This window comes from Scardinius erythrophthalmus (genome assembly GCF_964197995.2).
Source record: "Scardinius erythrophthalmus genome assembly, chromosome: 12".
NCBI classification, from domain to species: Eukaryota; Metazoa; Chordata; class Actinopteri; order Cypriniformes; family Leuciscidae; genus Scardinius; species Scardinius erythrophthalmus.
In genome coordinates, this window is record NC_138232.1 from 19,793,573 (window position 1) to 19,816,378 (window position 22,806).

Here is a 22,806-nt window from a genome sequence, read left to right on the forward strand (position 1 = left end):
GTTTATATCACAAATAGATGTATTGTTTACTGCACTGTGTTATCCTTAAGAGTTATTTACCTATAGCGGCTTATGAATCAGAAGACTTGCACGTTCAAAAAAAGTAGCTTCTGCACTGCAAAAGCTGGATAATCTACAAAGAAAAAATGGTTGCCAATTGAGGGACTTTGGTGTACAATCACTCACACTGCTATAAAAAAAAAAAACAAGAAACAGTACTGGTCTTCTGAACGCATTTTCGACGGTCCCATGTGTGAGGTGTGTCTTATGCTTGGAAGAGAATTCTACAGACTGTCAGTTCACATACTTCAGCAATAATTGGATTAAGTCTCTTTTCTGCAGCTTCCTCAAGCACCCTAAACTAAAAGCCCATTAGAAGTACAGCATAACAAATCTAAGCTATGGATCAACTAGGGGGTGTTGACTCCAACAAGGAAATACCACCCGTAGCATATTTTCCACGCGTCACAGTACAGTGCCTGCTGAACCCTCTAAGCACATAGACGCTATCCAGCGAGCAGGAGTTTCCTTGTTACAGTTGTAGCGTCAGTCGGGCGGGTTTATGGGTCAACAGTGGCTGGGATTACTGAGCAGCAGATGTTCACAGTCTGGGGAATCTTTCTCGTATTCACCAAGCCAATTTGTCAGACTACATTGGCAACTGCTGAATCCAAACTAACAGTAATATGTACGCTTTTCCCATTTAGTCTGTCAGTACAGAATCGGTGATCATGCGTTTGAGTGCTGTGTTGGGACATGTTGAGATCTCAGCAGGAGGCATCTCCTTCTCACACTCCAAGCAGGTAGCAGCGTTTGCTATGTTGCAACAATCCCAGCCATACCTTGACACCAAATAATAAGAAACGCCGTAAATCATTAACTTTAAGTAAATGCACGGCAGTTACATGAATGAATTACAGGTGTTTATTGTTGCACGGCTGCTGAATCTTCAGCACCACAGGCTCACAGCAAAAGAAATCATATTTGAATGAATAGAATGTGACAAAATAAATGACAGATAATACACAAACATACAGGATACAAACAGGACAAACAAGCGTTTCTGTCTGAATGACAAGCAAATAAATGTTCTCAATAGTTATTTTTACGAATTGTTCAATCAGTCAGAGTGGTGTAAAGCAGGGGTTTTCAAAGTGGGGGCCGCGGCCCCCTGGGGGGCCGCCAGGGGGCCCGCAGCAAGTTGGGGAAAAAAAGCGGAAAAAAGTAAAAAAAAATATATATTTATATAAAATATTAAATATTTGCTAATATGAGTATTGTTATGAAATAACATTATAATAATTTGTTGCATAGCCTATCTTAACATTATACTTTTAATGTTAATATTTTAGAGATGAACTGATTGATCGGCTAGTGACAAGAATTGGCCGATTTTCACGTGATTTTCAGTCTGACATATGCTGATTCAAATGCACGCAGGCGCCGCATGAATAACATGATCGCGCAACATCAGCATCACACATGCACACAGAACGCACATGTAGGAAACCTTGTGAATTACGGCCGTTTCAGACCGCGAGCGGCGCGCGAGCAGCGCGATTCATTCACACTGCGAGCAGGAGCAGCGCGTGAGCGTCAAGCAGGAGCGTCGCATGAGCAGTAGTGAAGCGGAGGGTTTCGGCGCCGAGTCTATTTTTGCTGTGCTGCTCACGCTCAATTAAAGTGAAGGCACACTTTTGATGGACAAAATAAATATGATTTCACACAAAAAGTACCTAAAATGCACATATTGCATGTAGCCTATAGTGTGTTTTGAACAAGAACTGGAGTAGGATTTTTGTCTTCATTTTCTTTTCTGACATAGCCTACTAAAGAAAATGAAGACAAAAATATTTATAGAAAATAAACTTGTTTTTATTAGGCTAATCAGTTTGGGTAAAAGTGGTGTTTTATTATATATATAGGCTATATTAGGGCTGGTGGAATTAACGCGTTAATCTTTGCGATTAATTTGAAATGTTTAACGCGTTAAAAAAATAACGCATTTAACGCAGCACTTTTTTTTTGCCTCGTTTTAATGATTTCCTGTTGCGGCTGCTATTAAAAAGCCGAAAATATGTGGATCGGGTTTCATTCTCGAGCAGCTTTAATGAGCGGGTCTTTTCCGCTCCGTGTGCGCCGCCGCACTCTCCGTTCCGTGTGTGTGTGTGTGTGTGTGTGTGTCGGCGCGCTGCGCGTTCTGCTCTGTCGTTCACGGCCCAAACGCTCCAATCATGTACCGATCACGCACTGGAAAAGCAAGTCCGCTCAAATAAGGTGAAATTTCTATCTAGACTTCTGTTTGCTGCGCTGTTATGCATGCTGGGCAACAATGTTAAAGGGATAGCTCACCCAAAAATGAAAATTCTGTCATTTACTCTCCCTCAAGTTGTTCCAAACCTGTATGATTTCCTTTTTTCTGCTAAACACAAAAGAAGATATTTTAAAGAAGGTTTGTAACTAAACAGTTGCTGGTCCCCATTGACCATAGTATTTTATTATTCCTATATGGAAGTCAATGGGGTCCATCAGTCGTTTGGTTACCGACTTTCTTCAAAATATCTTCTTTTGTGTTCAGCAGAAGAAAGAAAGTCATAAAGGTTTGGAACAACTTGAGGAAGAGTAAATGAGGACAGAATTTTTAATTTTTGGGTGAACTATTCCTTTAAAATGACCTGCTCTGATCACATGCTCTGTGTAATAATAGCTTTTTTAGGACTATAGTTTATTTTTATAATTAGTAAAAAAAAAAAAAAAATTGAAAAAAAAAAATCTTAAATTGATTATGTTGATTGATTATTGAAAAAGAATAATACATTGATATATTGATGTTTAATATTATTTTAATATAGGGCTATTTTCTGTTCCTTTTTTCTGGTGATTCTAAGTTTTAATTATTGATGATTACAAGCTTGGAGGAAATGCAATTAATTGCAATTAATTACAGCAAATTGTGCAAGTAATTAGTTATTTTTTTCTAATCGATTCCCAGCCCTAATATATATATAATATTTGTGTGTGCTGTAAAGTGGTAAGAAAAAATTAAATCAGAATCGGCTAAAATCTGTATCGGCAGGTTAAACTCAATGAAAAATCGGAATCTGCCTTGAAAATTGTAATCGGTGCATAATCTTTCTGGTATCAAACACCACCACATAATCTGATGTTCACCTAGATGTTTTATTTATTTATTTCTACACGTGCCGTAGTATTGTCGATGGGTTCAATAACACATCCTGCAAAAGGGGGGCCTTGGCCAGAACCTAGTGGTATTTGGGGGGCCTTGGCATGGAAAAGTTTGGGAACCCCTGGTGTAAAGCAACATCTGATTCGCAATAGCGATAGTTTTTTTTTTTTTTTTCATATCATGACGTACATCCAAATGTAAAGGGTCATACATTTAAAAAAAAAAAAAAAAAACGTAGACTAGGGCTTGCATGGACTAGTCGGGTAGTCAGGTAATCGACTACTTCAACCACTAGTTAGCGTTGTCGGAAGCCAAAGTACTCAAGCATGAAATATACAGAGTAAAATAATTGTTTCCTTGGCCGTTGTCAGGGCACACTTGGTTTCCTTAATGCAAACCAGCAAACCATGACCTCACGGCCAAGGAGAATATATGGGAGGGGGAAATGACAGCAAAAACTACATGAATTTTGTCTTAATCTATTATAAACTATTTTAAACGGGTTGAGTGAAGATCTAAGTGAAGCGAGTAATGATCCATTATTGTTTAACTGTTGAAGACCTGTGAAATGTTATATGACGAGGCTATTGTTGTATAATACACGTTGTATAATGTATTGTTCGATGTCAAAGAAATGGATGTTAAGGTTATAATGTTGTGTGTCTGTCTCATTTTGCCGATGTTAAATACAAAATCAAACCCATTATTTTGTAAAATGAAACCTTGATTAATCTTTCACAATAAGATCTATAACATGCATTTACAAAATAGATAAGGTGACATTTATTTTTATAATGACTAAACTAAAATAACTAAAATACAATAATTACTTTTACTGATATCCATCTTAAAATCCACTTAAAATGTATGGAATGTTGATCATATGAATCAACTCAAATCACACAGCAAAAAGAAAAATGAAGCAGGCCCAGCCAAATTATATTATGAATGTAACAGCCAACACATGACTGTATTAGATTACCTATTTAGTTCAATATTTATCTGAATGAAGTAAAAGGGTAAAGTTCTCAGGAAATGTGCCGCAGACGGCTACATTTTCCTGACTTTCGTCACTGTGGTAAGAGCATACATGCCAAGAACAAAATTGTAGCTAACCCTACTCTCAAGTTCTTGACCATGGGCTTATTTAAGTGCAAAGATTAAAACACTCCCTCACTCAATACACTCACTGTTACAGGCATCAACTAAATGTTTCAGGAATCTGACCCTTAAAATAAACAGAGCAGGGAGATTTCATTCAAATAATACACAAATGATACATTTGATTCCTTATTGTATGCATCAAACCAACTGGCTCCTGCAAGAGACCTGTGACCACCACCAGTGGCTAGCATTTCGGGCGGACAGCTGGACATAAAGAGTTTGTCAGCACTTAAAATGGGAGTTAATAAGGATCAGAGTAGGGTTTTAATGTACCTGGCATTACTGACCAACTGCTCCAGTGTGCTGCGTCACCCAGATGGTTAAATAGCTTGCTAAAGCTAGCCTTCAGTTGAGTGCAGTTCAACAGGAATAGTACTCGTTCAACAAATCTAATCAAATATCTCATGTTTAGATGAGTTCCCAAGAGTTTTTACGCTAAGCATTCTCTCTCTCTTTTTTTAAACCACAGTTTTTGCTAGGGCAGCACTATTGGCCCATCGCTAAGCCCCACCTTGATTTTCAGTAAAATGTTCTTGCAAGGTCCGGGTTCACATGGAATACATTTTTTTCCATTAAACTGTGTTACTTTTATATTGATTTTCAATGTAGATAAGTGCTAGACGGACATGTTTGACTGTTGTGCTCGCGTCTTTTGCAGCGTCTCGTGCATGACAAAGCATTCTAAAAATGTCTCTAGACCTTGCTTTTTTTACCGCTTAACTGGCCTGTGTTTTGTATGAAAAAATATATTTCTGTCGTTTTGCTATAAAGCAATTCTAAATTACGCAATAACATAAGCACTAGTTCGTGGACCTTTGCTTTTATGTGCTCAGATCACTCGCACATGCACAGGTGACCACACAAAAATGCACATGGAATTTATTCTGAACCATCTCTACTGTATAGTACCAGTTTAGTACTGCCATTGTTTAAATAAAACCAATATATTAACATATTAAGTCTCTTTGGAAAGGCTCTGTAGTGAACTTGATCTGTGCTTGAGCAAATCCCGACTTAAGGTCAAAGTCAGTGACGGCCACCAACAGGGCCAAACCAATGAAAAGCCAAATCTGTCACGCTTCAACACCCTTAAATTACATCAGAGTGAGAGATGCGAAAAGTTGTCATCTGAGTTGGGGGTGGCGGGGGCTTGAAGCAATCAAGAGATGCTGGCCTCTAGGATTTTCCTCATGGCGAGCTCTCTCAAAGCAGTCACTAATTTGTTCCACTAATTGCATCGTATGAGGACGTTAAGCAGGCCAAATGAGTGAGCGTGTGCGAGGCTTCCTAGAGCTGACTGTACTGATGTGGTAGATCGTGCATCTTGTGACTTACTATTAGAAAGCTGTTTTGCCATTGTTGCTATAAGATTAAACAACCAGATAAAGCAACAATACATTTCTGATAATCAAAAAAAACAACAAAAAAAAACGATCTATTTTGAGATTATCGGCATAGACCCCAGCTGATTAGCAGAAGCCTTTAAGTAAATGTTTATCTAATTTCAGCATGTGTGTGTACATCTCAATCATTATAATTAAAATGTATCTGCTTTCAAATAGGGTTTCCATAAATACCAAAAAAAGTAGTCAGAAGAAATACCAGTGTAAATGTTATAATGCAATACTGTAACAGAATGAGTGCACAAGTAAACATGCATGTGTTCGAAAATACTGTTGTACTGCACAAAAAAAAGTAATTTTTTGCTTTTGTTCAGTTTAATTAATTCAAATGAGCTAAAGTAACAATTTTGACAACTTAATTTCATTGCGTTCAATCCACCTAATATATTTAAAACTGAAGTTTACTTAATTTGTGTTAAAACCACATGATATTAACAACTAACTGGGCAGGGGATCTCTGGTTCCCAGCATGCTTTGCAAGTGACAGCATTAGGAGAGTAAATTTATGGATTAAGTGCTATTTTTATGTTTTCAGTAAAAGGATTGAAATGTTAGAGTTTAATGTTGTTATGTTGAACATTTAGGAGTTAAGGAAGGAGGAAGACAAACATAAAAAAAAAATGTTTTGTTGCCCCAACTAAACTGATTTAATTTGAATTATTTTATTATTATTTATTATTTATTTTTCACTGTGTAAAAACTTTCTACAGGTATTTCTTTGAGATGCCTTTTTTGATAATTAAGAAAATATCTGTTGCTACTTCCGTTTAAACACAACTTCAACGAATACTGAGTATTTATATTAGATTATTAGATGACGGCAAACGTAATCTAAATTTAAACAGAGGAAATAAGCATGCAAAATGAAATAGCCAATATTAAAAAAACGGTAACACTTTAGTTTAGGGTCCAATTCTCACTAATAACTAGTTGCTGATTAGCATGCATATTACTAGGATATTGGCTGTTTATTATACTTATAAACAGGTGTGCACATAACTGGTAAGCAGGTGCGCATGCGTGGTAAAAATAAACAATGCGCAGTAGAAAACGTGAAGGGAGGTGCTTTTGAGTACCAACATTTTGGGGAACAGGGACACGTTTACTTTTTAGTAAACTTTTACTTTTTACTTTCACGTTTATTTTTCCCTCCATCTCTGGTAAGATAGCAATCATGATGATAAGTGTTTTCATTAATTATTAGGGGTGCAACCGTGATCCGTACGGACCAGGCCCAACAGAATGGCATGCATGTGATTTGTGGATTAACTGCCAAGTTTAACCATCATAGGATACGTGCGCCACGTAAAGTGAGAGTACCAAGCAGCATCTCCAGGTGCTCCCTTGAGAACCAGACCCAAAAAAGTTATGTGCATCCCTACTTATAAAGCACATATTCATACCTTTTTCTGCATGACCATATTCTACATCCCTCAATCCTACCCAACACCTAAACTTAACAACTACATTTCTAACTATTAAGTAAGGGTTAATGCCCGACGAGGTGTCCATTGTCCGGTATTAACGGACGACGGTGAGGCGTGAACTGTCCGAGGCGCAGCCTCCGCCGAAGTCCATTAATACCTGACAATGGATACCTCGAAGGGCATTAACCCGCTTATACCATGGTCACTTGCCAAATAACACATTTTTAAAACATTAGTTTATATTTTAATTAGTTTTACAATCGAAATCTAAAGTTTTTACAAACAATAACTTGGTTTCCCTGGTTACGCCTGACGGTTTATTTACTAGGTGTCCTCTATCACTTTTTAATGGACACCTTGCAGCCAATCAGAATTGAGTATTCACCCAGACCATGGTATAATATGCAGAAATTCGGACTTAAGGCATAGTTAAGTCATGTGACCAAAAAATTTAGCCAATAACCATATGGCACTGAAATATAGTAGATCACTAGTATTCCTCCATTTTAATTTAACATTTTTAGTATTGGAACTTTTGGCATCCCTGATATAACACGCATCTCAAATTAACACCCATCTTGCCCTCTAATTACTCACACTGAAAAATCTATATCTGTTGATTACTACTAAATATAGCTAAAAAGGCCAACTGACCACAGTGTTATTAAACAATACTTTAGGCAACTATTTTTCAACTGAACTCTTGGTGTAAAAAAAAAAATGACATTACAGCAACAAAACTGAATCATAGTTAATTCCAAGCAACTACAAAATAAAGTGACATTTTACATTATTTTTGAGGATTCTGATTTTAAAATTGTCTTACACAAAGAAACTCACAACCAGAGTCCCTAAAGAATAAAAAATCATCTAATAAGTCTTTAAGTGTTAATATAGTGAAATCACTTACTGGGTTTTATTGCTTCTAGTCCTATATGTAAGTTGTAAAGACTTGTCCAAAGGCTGGACTAAGGTTGTACGACTTGTAATACTAGTTATGCCAAACCAACACAATCTGCCCAATACACACAACATGCCAACTCCCAACCACCCCATTCCTCCCACTCACTCATTTAGTCTGTCAACTGAACTATTTATGAGCTTGTTTGCTCATGCTGGACAAGTCCTGCTCCACTCCCTCCTCCGAAATCCCATCAGCCAGCCCCTGTCTCCACTGTTCCGCATTCCCAATGATCGAAGCAGCCCCCTCACTGCACTGACCCCTCCACAAAGACTCATCTGTGCCTCACACAATCAAAAAACACATTCATATGTATTCATTAAAACACACACACAAATTTTCATCGCTCTGCAGGTCTCAAACACAAAGCAGGGAGTGAATGCCAGTGCTTCTTTCCTCTGTTGTTACAGGTTGAATAAAAAGGTCCAGTGTTCCTGAGCTTCCTGAGGTGTTTGCTGAGGTGTGGGCGGAGCCCCGAGCCTACTGACCAATCCCATTTAACCCTCTCTTTGTAGAGCCGCCCATTTACCTGCTGTCACTGCTGCTCCCTCACTGTCAGTTACAGTTGTTTTGAGTCTGAAAGCACATTCAAAAACGGCTCCAACATTAACAAAGGAAAGAATCTGAGTACAACGTCTACATAAACACAGAGGGAATGTCTACTTTGGGCCTCTGCACAGTCTTACACAACACACATTGTTTTATTAAAAAGAAAAACACAGACATTATAAGGAAGGAATTTTTGCCAATAAGGATTAAAGTTGGCACAAGGAGCCAACGTTTTTGAAAGGCATGTTTTACGTTCTGTTATGCCATTAAAGCCATTGAAGAACAGGAAATGTATTTTAATGTGACTGTTTCCAGGTCTGTGTAGGATCAAAAACCATTTCTGGCCACTGGACATTCTCAGCTTTTAAAAGACAGGCTGTTTTTTCAAGGCCTGAGCCAGTTCAAACATCCAATGCGGCAATTAGTGTCTATTTTTACTTGAACATCAATGGAGAGCAAGCCCAAGATTGAATTACAAGTGTGTAGAGTCAGGACAGATCAGTTTTATAACCTACATAAATCATGCAGTAATGTTTATCACAAGTTCTTGCAAATATTCACAAAGAAAATGATAAAAGGGTAAAAGAGTGCACAATAAAGAAAAGGAAAATCCTTTAAAATCGAGTTTAAAATGTTTGTTTCAAAAAACTTTATACCATTTTGGCAGTTTTACAGTGTCCTTGTTATATATGTACTTACCGTAGTAATAAGAGTAAATTATGCATAATTACATGCAATTAACCCTAAACCAACACCTCATCCTACCCAAACCCTATAGTAAGTACATGTAGTTAATTATTACTACTCAGTACTTAAAGAAACCGTATGTAAGAAATGTATTTCAATTAATCATAACATGGCCCTGATATGTCACTAGACGTTAAAAAATCATGTTCATTTTAAATACTTATATCACTGACAACAGTAGTCCAGCCAGGATATTGTCATTTAAAAGTGAAGTTGCAGCCCTCAACTGATGTTGACATGTTGTGTTTTGGCCTGAAGCGCCACCCTCCACCGATCTACCAATCACAAAGTCAGTAGTGTTTCGGCATCCGGGTTGCCAGCTCTGCTCTAGTTACCACAGCTACGTAGCAGCCTACGTTCCTGCTGGATCCTGCAGATTATCTGGCAACCTCGAGTCAGGGGGAGGGGGAGGGGATACACCGCTTTACAGTAATTTGAAAGTGATTGCAGTACCAGTTTTGGCCACAATCTTACATATGGTTCCTTTAAATAATTACACTGTAACAATGACACCTTAAAATAAAGTGTAACCACCAATCCCCCATAAACTGTAAAATTAATGATTCTAAAAACAACCACTCAACTATCAAGTAGAGCTGCATACTGAATAAATTGAGAATCACAATTTTTGTTTAAAATAGAGATCATGATTTTCCCATGATTCTGAAAAGACAAATACATAAAGACTTCACTTGCTTCTTTACTGGATGAATCAGCTTTTTTAAAGGATCTCTTGAATGATCCAATAACAAATAGTTTTAATTGCCACTTGTCGCCACTTAATGGTGTAACAATTATAATTGGTATTTGAAGCGTCAATTTACTTTCTCGTGATTTACTCTATTGTGATCGCTTCATCAGTGTATATATCCAAAATATAAACTTTATTCCAGTTAGACCCCGAAGCCGCCGCCAGGCGCCGCCATTTGCGCCATTTAGAATTTCAGCCGCCGCCAGCCAATAATTTCGTAAGCCAAATTGAGCCGCCATCTGATAAAGTTTGGCTGAGCCGGCTAGAATTATTTGCATCAAATAATAATTATATCACAAAGAGACATACACACACGAAATATATAAACAATACACGAGATCTATTTTCCCACTGTATTCATAACAGCAGTCTTGTGCTCGTTGCTACGATACACAGACTCACAGTGAACTGACGACCAATTAAAATTGCTCGTTTTCCATACAGAAGAAGCGATGCATTTTTTTCTCGCACTGAGGTGAAATGGCGGAAAGAAGCAAGCAAGGTAATTTTGATCTCACTTCTCACACACTTTCCTAATTCCTACTTACTTTTTTTTTTTTTTTACTTAGGCCTAACGTTACCCAGACTTTTGTTAAATCTTCAGGGCACGGTTGCACAAACACCTGAAACAAAGATTGACGTTATGAACCAAATATTCTGGAACGGAGAGATTTATAGCACTGAACGTGATATTACTGAAGTAACAAACCACCGTTTCTAATTCACTACGCATGCTTCAGTGTACATTGAAGTGAAATGTGCAAAACTTTGTCCATAATAATACTGATAACAGTGTGTGTTTATATTAAGGCGAGACACGGCAGGCAAAAACATCGTTTTTTTTTACTGGTCAATTTTGAGATTTTTGGATATTTGTCTTCAAATACATGTCTTCTTTCAGACTTGTGGTGAAAAAAAGTCCGAAATACACAGTAGGTCTTTATTTTACTACACTTCGTCTGTTTGCGTCTGTAGATTTCTCATACATTCAACAAAAGTTTGCGTTCTTAATCAACATACTTCTCCGCGATCTCTTCCGTCACCCTCTCATCACATGCATCGTAGGCAGCTCTCTCTCTCTCTCCTGTACAATGCTGTCAGATCCAAATATGGTCATTTCCTTTTTATCAGCAACCAATCTTGAAAGTAAAAAAGACTGAATGCGCGATTTCATTGGCTGATGATAAATCTTTAAAGCCCGTTTTCTCAAAATGACCTTTCTCTCATACTCCAAGTCCGAAATCTCCACTTCAGTAGTACCTAGTTATATTATGAAGACATTTACAGAGGGATTTGTAAATATATTATTCCTAGCCTGATATATATAAAATTTTATTCCAAAAAACATGGCTTCAGCCATTTGCAGCTATGAAAAGTTTGGCGGCTGCAGCAGCCATTTAGGTTTTGGCTGAGCCGGCTAGCCAGCCAATAACTTCATCAGCCAGCCATTATTCTCAAAACAAATGGCTTCGGGCTCTAATTCCAGTACTTGTGTGTACGTATTTATACCAACTTATTCTAACCCTACCAGTCTTCTAATACTCTACTAGCACTCTAATGACAGTTAGTAGAGATGTAGGTGCAACATTAATTATAGTCAACAGAATGTGACTATCAAAATAAAGTGAAACCAACATTTATCAGAATGATCACATGATATCAGAACAGTGATACATTTTATCACATGATATCAGAACAGTGATACAGTTGACTTAATGCTGCCCAAAAAATATCAAAATTATTTTTAATTCAGAAACTAAAAACATGTTAATTCATCCAAGAGGTTTATTCAAAATAGTGTATGCATGAATTGCGTTTGTAATGTAGGTTTTACTAACAGATCTGGACAAAAAAAAAAAATAATAATAATGTCATTGACCCAAAAGTTAGTGTAGCAAGTATAAATGTAACATTTTGATCCATCATCACCAAAACTCGCAGACCGGCGATAAATTTGTAGAGTTGCATAAAAAGTATTTGTCCAGACAAAGAGGACATTATTACATGGCTAAAGGTGTATTTATATCTGTTGCATAGTGTCATTGAGCAGATAAAGGGGGCTCTCTACCCTCTCTCTCCGCAAGCAGCTGTGAACAGACCCTCATTGGAGAGTATTTGGCAAGGTTCCTGGTCCTGGCACAGAGTCAGCTCAGTAAGAGAACTAGTGTGACATGCTACCACACACACACACCATCTTCTGCCTCTCTTCAGGACTGAAAGCAGGGGATCTCCTAAAATGCAGCATGCTCTGGGCCTGGGTTGTGCGAGAGTTCTCTGCAGTCTCCGTTTAATGCTGTCTATTTCTGCCGTTCCCCCCGCAGAGCCCCAGCTCTCCAATAGATTCCTCAGAAGGTCACAGTAGGGCTTGAATGGCGTGCTGCGTGCACTGGTCAAATTCCATGCAAATGTGTATGTGTGCATGTTCTCTCTTTGTTTCAAGAGCTGAGAAAACATATGGAGAACTAAATGATAAAAACCGATGTTCTAAGACAAGCCCACACCATCACAGCTGCCGGAGTCCTTGTTATGACTACAAATTTAGGTCAATGTTGTGTGTGTGTGTGTGTGTGTGTGTGTGTGTGTGTGTGTGTGTGTGTGTGTGTGTGTGTGTATATATACACATATAGTTACATATGTATATACATATATAGTTATATATGTATATATGTGTATATATACACACACATATATACATATATAACTTGGTGTACTAAAATAACTCAAACTAAAATAACAATTATTAAACTATATAGACTGTTTTTTAACTAAAAATGACAAAAAAAAACACAACATTACAAAAATCCTTTAACTGAAAGTAAAAAAACAAAAAACAAAAAAAAAACGTGCATCTCATTGAATTTGATACTAAAATAACACTGTGTAGAACTAATATGCAGACACACACACACACATAAATTAAGGCAACAAGCCTGTCCGTAACTTTGACTGACAGCTTGGGTGATTATTTGGGAGAGCGAGCAGAGGCCTGTGTCGTCCCATGGGTGTGGATGGAACAGGAAGTTTGGACTGTTGTAGCGGCTTCCTCATCACTTCCTATAGGCCTAATGAACAAAAACCCACAGGGAGCCAGACGTCTGACAGTCAGAGTGTCTCAAGCCTGTTTATACTGGACATATCAAGGCAACAAATCATCTCAGGATAAGCACTGCCACCGACACAGACCAATCAGCTGTAAGCTCGAAAATAGACTAGACAACTATCAACTGCGTCCAAATATGCGCATCTCCCTAGTATGTAATATGCAAAAAAACATATGTCAACTTGGTATGATTTCAGAATATACAGCATTCATGATACAGCAGGCAAACAATAACCAGAGATTCCAGTGGACACTTTACTTTCCCATTCTGCAATGGGAGCTGTAGAACCACGAAATTCGAAATGTAAAAAACTAAAAGAGAGCAAGTGCAAGCGCTACAGGTACCAAGATAGTTGTTCCTTTGTGGTTATTGTACTTTAACAACAGGCAAGTAAATTATTTTTGTGGCTGTTATAAGTATGTCATAGATCAAAGAACAGGCGGGTCAAAGGATAACGGCAGATGAAGTATGTCCCGGAATGTATTTACAGCCCATATCTAAAGAACAGCTCTACTTCGAATACTCTAACTAATGTAATTTCAGACACAGCTTATCTATCCTACTTTTAATATTATTAATCCTACAATTAATAATAATTGATTATGATCATTTTAACACTATAACCACATACATTACCATTCAAAAGTTTGGGGTCAGCAAGACTTGTAAAAAGTAATTCTTTTATTTAGCAAGGATGCGTTCAATTGTTAAAAAGTGATTTAAAAGACATCATAAATGTTACAAGAGAGTTCTATTTCAAATAAACAGTTTTAAAACTTTCTATTTATTAAATAATCCATTAAAAAGTATCACAGTTCCACAAAATTATTAAGCAGAACAACTGATTTCAACATTAATAAGACGACTGGGTCTGAAGGATCATGTGACACTGAGTAATGACTACTGAAAATTCAGCTTTGCCATAACAGGAATACACTAAAATATATTACAATAGAAAACAGTTATTGTAAATTGTATTAATATTTCATAATATTACTGTTTATACTGTATTATTTTACTGGATCTGGATCAAATAAATGCAGTCTTGGTGGTGTGCAAAATAAATTTAAAAAAATCTTACCAACACCAAACTTTTGAACTGTAATAGGATTTAAACACCAAAAACAAGAAACATTACACAATCTGTATTTGATTGTTATAGTAACAGATATGTTTAAATTAAACATGTAACTAATAGAATTAATAGCTGTACTTTTCCAGTAAAAACACTGTAGTTCAGACAAATAAAGTGACTCTGGTGTAGTTCATTAATGTGTCAAAAATAGAGGTGTTGTGGCAACTGTTGACATCACCATAACGGACACTTCTACTGTAGCGTGCAAAGTGTCAGCACTGGTGAGACAATATAGCGCAATTTAGACCATTTTCCTTGGTCTCGAATGAGTTTCATTTACACCTGGCAAACAGGTCCAAATATTCACAAATTGGTTACAAAGCCCAAAAAGAAAGCTAAAGATTACATCCAACTAAGGAGTAAAAGTCCATAAATACATTTTGCCTGATTTCTAAGTTGGAGAAAATTATTACTCGGGCAGACGCTGTGGAGGAGAGAACAAACCCATATCCATAAATACATGCTGAGGCTGAGATTGCTGCAAGCCTTCAGCATTTAGATGGCAACACAAATTACAAGTTGGCGATGCAGAGGAGCGGCTCACAGACGAGGAGAGCAGGTCAGTGGGTTTCCGGGTGAACTGGGAATGAGGTTAGAGTAAAAAAAACAGACTAGTGCCCAATATGCACACGCCCTCATGACAAATCATTTCAGACTATATAGACCTGCCAGTTTCTAAAATCAAACAGCTGTAAGTTTCATGCCAATTTATAAAAAAAAAAAAAATAATTAAGTACGTTTAAATTAAGGATGGATCAGAACGGACGAATTCTAATCTACCAAACAAACAGTCTGTCAGTGAGACTGACTAGTTTTCTAATTTATCGTTTCAGCTTTAATACCCTTTATTGGTCTTTAAAGTTTTGAACAATTAGTACCTTCATGCATAGCCGTTTATCAATATGGCCTGGTTTCACAGACAGGGATTAGATTAAGACAGGATTAGGCCTTAATTAAATTAGGACATTTAAGTAGCGTTTTTAAACATGGCTTAGAAAAAAAAACGTTACTGGTGTGCATCTTGAGACAAAACTATGGCACTGACATATTTTAAGATACGTCAGAGCAAGTTGCTTTAATAGCTCTTTTTGGAAAGAATTAATCATTCTATAATGACTGGGGTGATTTTGTAGGGGAGTGCATCAGCATAGAAAATGCTTTTTTATGCTTTTCAGGTAAGTCTTACAGTATTCAGGTCAAATGTAAAATAACACTGCATAGTCTGCACTGTATAAATTAAATGAATCTTTGTTAAGGGGGATTTCCTCTTTGTCTTCTGTTGTTCGACTAACATTAATGATACGGTTGGCAGAAGGTTTATTGGGCTGCTGTCACTTTAATACCTGATGAACGGATCCAATATGATGATACATTCTCAATTGTTTACGTTCACATAAGTGACTGTGTTTACGAAGATACTCGCCAAGATGGGCATAAAGAGAACTGAATTTGTTGTTCGCGTGACGTCTGCGCGGCTCTGTGTGAAAATTGAACTGAATTGAATTAATTTTCGCGTTTGAATGAAACTGACAGGACTTAAACACCCTCAAATGATAAACTTTCACTCTATGATGGTTAGCCTAAGCTTTGCAACGAATCTGCTAATCACATGCGTTCAGACATTGGGGCCTGGTCCGATCGGCTCATGGATCAACTGCGATTCCTACTTGACATCGCACATCTTGCGATGTGACTATTGCGGATGTGCACATTGCGATGTCGATGCTGAAGCGGTGTATATCGTTTAGCCCTAGAACAAACCTGGGGTTTCAAACTTGTACATTTGGAAAAAAGTGAATCAAAAACCGTCTCATTGCACCCATCACCAGACAGTGCATACTTTGTTTGTTTAGACTAACATGAACAGAAGTTCAGCACATATGTCTTTATTTCTTTGGTCTGGTAGTTTAATCCTGAGGGTCAATTTGGGATATTTTCCCACAGCACTCACACTTGAGTACCTGGCTGTGCTTACGAAAACACAGTCCCATCTTGGAAACAGATGTGGCAACATGACATCAGACCCACAATGCAGTGAGCACACAAGCGCACGTGCACACACACTCCTGCTGAGAATAAACAAAACCTTTTCATGAGCAACACCAGACTGCGTTATCGCCGGTTTGTGCATCATGGAACAGATCACGAAGCCATGTTGCCTTATGAATCATTAAACACAATCTGCCTAATAAAACATCCACATCATCTGACAGCAGATCAATCAATACAGCAATTCATACGCACTTGGCAGTGCTAAATAAAGAGTAATGGAAAACAAGTCCCAATGCACTCCTGGGGAACACTAGAAAGAGTAATAAATCTTTGAACCAGAGCTGACCTCATTGTTCTTCCATTATCTAGACATAATATGAACAGTCATTTACCTCCAGCAGGGTCTCTCTGCTTCAGTACAGCATGTTTGGTGGCACCACCGCATTCCAGAGTCCTGTAGCCTAATAAAGCTGGATAATGACCATTTTCCACTCTCCCGTGTTTGATCTTTGTAACAGGGGAATTCAAAGCATACTGTTATCTGATCTAATTATGGGAAGTTTCATCCTCAGTCCACTAAAACAGTTAGGCTGTCTTATAACACCACATTTAACATCATTTAGATAATCCTCCGTGTCATTGTCAGCCCAGCAAAATATAAAGGAGAGGTTAAGATAAATTCAGGTGTTGCCACAGTAAAGCCAGTGAAATGTTTCCAAGTCCTTGACTGAGCAGCTGGCAATAGTAAACATGTTTTAAAAACCACACTGCTAATCTCAACAGTGCACAAACCCACAAACAAGACCTTAAATCATGCCCCGCTCATGTAATTTTAGTCAAATGCTGGTGTCATATTGTAGGACTTCACCAAAGACTTTTGCTTTTTCAGATCATTTCACCCATTGTGATTAATAAACAACATCAAAGGAGAAAATGCATTTGTCAGATGTGTAACTACACCCAGGCTAGCACTTAGAAAGTGACTTCAGGCCTTGGGTGTAAAACAGACTTAAAGACGCAGGATTTAAGAGCTAAAGCCATGTGGCAGCTGTCACCCACCACAACCGGCACGCAAAAGCAAGACTGCCAGCGGTCTCCGGAGAGACGGTCGTTTACATTCTCCAGCACAGCCGCAAATGGACAAAACCAAACACAGTTGCTACAGTGCGCTTATTTTTAAATAAACTTTGGGTAGCTTTGCAAACACAATAGCAAACGTACAATATTTGTGCAATGGAATCAAACAACAACAAAACAACCAGGCAAACAATTAACCAGACAACTATAAAAAAGTATGATCAGGGTGTAAGTTATCAATACGTGATATGCATCACTTCAGGAGTTCCAACAACAGCCATTGTAGTCAAGAAGATCCAAAGAGTAGCCTAAGCTATAGAAGTAATTATATTTAATTATACTTATTTTTGTCTACAAACAATTTATAAGCAACATAAAGCACTATTTACTTACACGTATTATAACTAAAACATTTCAGCACATTAAAAAATGTCATGTTACTCAAAAGTGAGGTTAGTAATAGTAAGCCCTTTTTTTTAATGAGACTAATACTTCTATTCAGCCAAGATGCATTAAATTGACTAAAAATGACAGTAATGACATTTACAATATTACAAAAGATTTGTTTAAAATAAATTCTACTGAAATTCAAAAACAAATCCTGAAAATATGTATCATTATCACAAAAAATTAAGCAGTACTGTTTTTAACATTAATAAGATAATAAGATAAGAAATGTTTGAGCACAAATCAGCATATTTGAATGATTTCTGAAGGATCACGTGACACTGACATCTGGAGTAATGGCTTTTGAACAGTCAAATTAAAAAGCACATTAAAAGACATTATATTGTTGAATTTTTTTTTTACAAATCAAAAACTTCAGGAAGTCTCACCCAGGCCGATAAGGTGATGAACAGACATTGAAAAATAAAGAAATTGATGTGAAGTGTCTCACCTCAAGCTCATAGAACTCCTGAGCATCGTCCAGGCCCTGGACGCGGATCTGAAGGCCCTTGTTGTGGCCTTTCCCTCCCGCTCCCATAGCCGAACTGAGGCTCTGCCCGGGCTCCAGGGTGCTGATGCCGGTGTTGTTCTGAGCTCCGAGCCGTGTCCCTGCAGGGGTCTGCAAGGAGCGGTAGGTGCCCTCAATCTCACCCATAGCTGCTCCCGATGCAGCCTACCCTCTCTCTCTCACATTTATATACACCCCAGCCTGGAGACAACACAATAATCAAAGAAATGACGCAATGAAATTAAATCTCATGCCAGTTATACAGGAATTGATATCATGGCAGATTATAAAAGGGACTACTCCAGGATTCAAAGAAGATACTATTATGAAAACAGATGAAACTGGATCTACAAAGATAGTAATTATTCCCACCACTGAACATAATGAACTAAATCATTCATCATTAAAGGGATAGTTCACCCAAAAAAGAAAATTCTCCTATCAATTACTCACCCTCATGTCGTTCCAAACCTGTAAAGACTTTCGTTCATCTTTGAAAAAAAAAAAAAAAAAAAATGTTTTTTTGGATGAAATCTGAGAGTTTTTTGTCCCTCCATTGACAGCTACGCAACTGACACTTTGACGCCTCAAAAAGTTCATAAAGAGATCGTAAAACTAATCCATATGAATTGAGTGGTTTAGTCCAAATTTTCTTAAGAGGCTTTTATTCACAATCACATAAACACTGATCAGCGAATATAAACAGGAGCTCAACCGAACCAGCTTGACGCGAGAGAACAAACCTCTTGCTGAAGCTCAAACGTGTTGCATAACACACAAGAATGAACCTCATTGGCTATTACACGAAGCGAACATGCTTGTGTTCCGTTTATCATAACTGATGTGAGAGTTGATGAATGTTTATATGTGAATAAAAACCTAAATTAATCAAATTAAATCAATTCATATTATTAGTTTTACAATCTCTTTACAAACTTTTGAAGTGTCAAAGTGGTAGTTGAGTAGGTGTCTATGGAGAGAACAGAAAGCTCTCAGATTTCATCCAAAAATATGTTAATTTGTGTTCCGAAGATGAACAAACGTCTTACGGGTTTGGAACGACATGAAAGAAAATTCCAGAAATTTCATTTTTGGGTGAACTAACCATTTAACCATCTGAAGGTGAACATTATCCTTTAAAAACACATATTGCACAGTCTAAGTCATTCAACTACAATTTAAAATCTTATTTAAATTAAAAATACTTTACACTTGTACACTTTCCACCTGGCAAGTTCATCTTTGTTTTGACTACTAGGATACTCTAACTAGTAAACCATTATCTAGTCTAAGTGTTAAACAAGCAAACTATTCCGTTATTATGTAAAATCTCAATGTAGAGTCAGATCTTTTCTTCTGTATTGTGGCGTATATCCGCGTGAAATGGATTATTGAAGAAAAAAAAAAAATTATAGCAGGGACTTTCCATCAGTTGTTGATTGGATGGAAGCAGATCTGCAATGCAAGCTTTGATCAGACTAAATGTTTGGAGAAGTCTAACCGATGTAACGATATATTGATTAAAAATGAGCTAAAAAAACATACATGGATGAATCGTTCAAAATAAGATAAAAAAGATGCATTTAGAAAACAGAAGAATATCCATTTCATGCCAACTTTATATGATAGGCATGATCCAATCTGAGCTGATGCATTTATTGTCAGCCTAACATTCATTGACAGCTCTACACATTCAAAATATCCTGAATGACACGATTCATTCTTTCAGAAAAAATTATTATGACCCAGCTCCCTTTCTTTCACATTGCACTTCATTCAGTTCCTTTCACAATTGGCCAGCACAACAGCAGTGAAATGAACACAAGACAAGCTCACATGAGCCCTTACAAAATAGGCTACTAATGTACTGCCACATTTAGCACAGTGACTTGCATGAGGTCTGATTAACAATGGAAACACTAAAGCAATATTGTAACACGACCAACTACAACATCCTAGATAAACAAGCTCCAACTGTTTTGATGAGAATCACATTCACTCGGCATTAAATCCAAAACCATTCTTGATTCTGGCTCTTTAATGCAGGTTGGTTTAAACAATTTGACTGGAATGCCTTCAAAGCACAGGCTCACTTACAAGCTGTGACCCATTTACCCTCATAGGAATGAAGTGAACATATTTGAGAATGAATACTTCATCCAAGATTTGGAGCAATTCCTACCGCTGTATTAAACAATAATGGGCGACCATTTATCGTTTTGTTTGAGCAATGAAGCAATTATCATGCACTTGATAATGCAACAATGTTTAAAAACTATTAAATTAAAATACTTTATTTAATGTAATGAGTTAAAGCTGCATGCACCCAATTCACCTACGATAAAAAAATCTCTGCAATCTTAACCTCTCACGACAAACTCATTTTACTTCTCGAGTGAGAGTATTTCACAAACACCGACAACAATATCCTCAACTGCAACGAAAAATAAAAGCGCACATTTTACTGTTTGTTATTACAGAGATGAAACAAAGACTGAGAAAGTTTAGTCAAACCGCACAAACATGCGAAGAGATCATAAAACTCTACCGTACGCTTCACTGAGACACGTTTAAATAAACTATTGCCAATATTACTGGTTCGCGTTTGCTTTAAATCTCTATTTCGGAATAAATCGACATCATACCTTTTATTTTTCGCCTGGTATTTCTTCAACTCTAAACGAGTTACACGTCCGACCGTCGTTGTAGGCGAACTGTGGCCAAAGCTGCATTCTGATTGGACGACTTCGGAGATATCTTGCCTTCTATTGGTTCAGTTTCGTACTGAAATCGTCGACAGCTATTGGCTGAGAGGTGTACCTGCGGATTGATTTTATTGGTTTCAAAATGCCATGTCGTTTGTTGATGATATAGTTATGGAAACATTTACCGGTACATTGAATAGTTTTCAATAGGCAAATAAATAAGAGACGAAATTTAAACTATTGATTTGTGTTCAGTTGTTGTCTAAAACACTGTCTAATTAAGTTGCAGCAACAACAAAACTAGTTGTGTCTGCTCTCCTCTTTCCAAGAATTGCAGGAATGCCACAAAAATGCAATATATACTGTATGATCACATGCAAAAATAAGCAAACATTGTATGTAAAGTGACATTTAAAACAGCTGACATATAGCCTAAGCAAATCATTAAGGAGTCACTAAGACTAGAGGGATATACATTATAATAACAAAATCTATTTCCACAGAATATAAGGGAGCAGAACAGATTAAGCATGACCTACACAGTACATTACATGTAAAGAAACAAAAACAGCAACCCCACATTTGCTGACAGTAGTGACCAGGTTATTTGTCATAATAGAAAGTAGCTTCAGTCGCATAAGGACATTTGGAGATGCTCTGTAAAACCAGACATAAAAATGGTGAAACATATAGGCCTACATACAACATACAAATATAAAGTAAGACCAAAAGACAAAACCAAAACTGAATTATATATATATTCATTCAAGTCAGTGAGTGAAAAAAAAAAATAAAAAATGCAGTCAAAGTCTCTAAATATAGACTGTATAGCAAAGCAGTCTCTCATTTAAAGGATGTTGTGGTTCGTTGTTCAAGGCCTCCATTGCGTTGTTTCAGCAGGCGTGTGGCTGTCTGTAGGACATACTGGATACCGCTGACGAAGGTGACGTCCCTGTACATGTTCATTGGTGATTTCTACCACACATGTAGCAGAAAACCAGCCCCGCTGTCCATCCTGTACCCTACGGCCCTCCAGGAACCCTAAAAAACAGCAGAGTAGAGAATGAGCATGCAAGTTTAGTTCATTTTAGACTAATTTCATTTGGAATAGCAGGGTTGTGTTGCAACAGCACCATCAGTACTCTTCAGTATGATGTTTATCATATCTCCTAGCTGTAGACTAAGCTCCCCTCGTTGTTGTCCATTGAACACCTCAATACATCGCACCTGAGTAGGCTTACAGTCTACAGTGCCTTTTTGATTACAGTTTGAACATAATTTATTTATTCATAAATGTTTTATAATTCTAAAGAACATTATGCACTGAAGTTAGTGGTTTGCTCTGATTAAGAACAGATGTTTTCCATTTTAAGGAAACACAATCTTGAAGCCATTGACACTTTTGCCCCCTCGTGGCCAATGTTTAGCTGCACACGTTTTAGGAATATGAATAGTTCACTCAAAAATGAAAAGTTTTTTTTTTTTTTTTTTTTTTTTACTATTATAATATAGGCTTCTGTATATTGTATTATTTACAGAGCCGCCAAGGTCAATTGAATCTCTGAAATAACACCATAATTTGAAATAACACATATAATGAGTGAAACAAATCAAATGTAAAAACTCATAGAAATACAGAGAAGATAAGTATT

The 22,806-nt window shown here is 37.2% G+C and overlaps 1 protein-coding gene across 4 annotated transcripts in view; it reads right to left on the reverse strand.

Moving 5' to 3' along the window:
* The window catches only part of farp2 (FERM, RhoGEF and pleckstrin domain protein 2), a 59,861-nt gene extending 38,675 nt beyond the window's left edge, over positions 1-21,186 (reverse strand). For 3 of the 4 annotated variants that reach the window (XR_014031195.1, XM_081380290.1, XM_081380291.1), the window contains exons 1-2: positions 21,095-21,171; positions 18,393-18,650 (exon numbers count right to left, since the gene is read on the reverse strand). Coding sequence is in view for 3 of the 4 variants with exons in the window: in XM_081380290.1 (XP_081236416.1) it covers positions 18,393-18,596 (204 nt within the window). In the remaining variant the exon portion in view is untranslated. Of the gene's footprint in view, positions 1-18,392; positions 18,651-21,094 lie in introns of all 4 variants that reach the window. The other variant, XM_081380289.1, reaches the window with a different exon arrangement.
* Between the last annotated feature and the right edge of the window lie 1,620 nt (positions 21,187-22,806).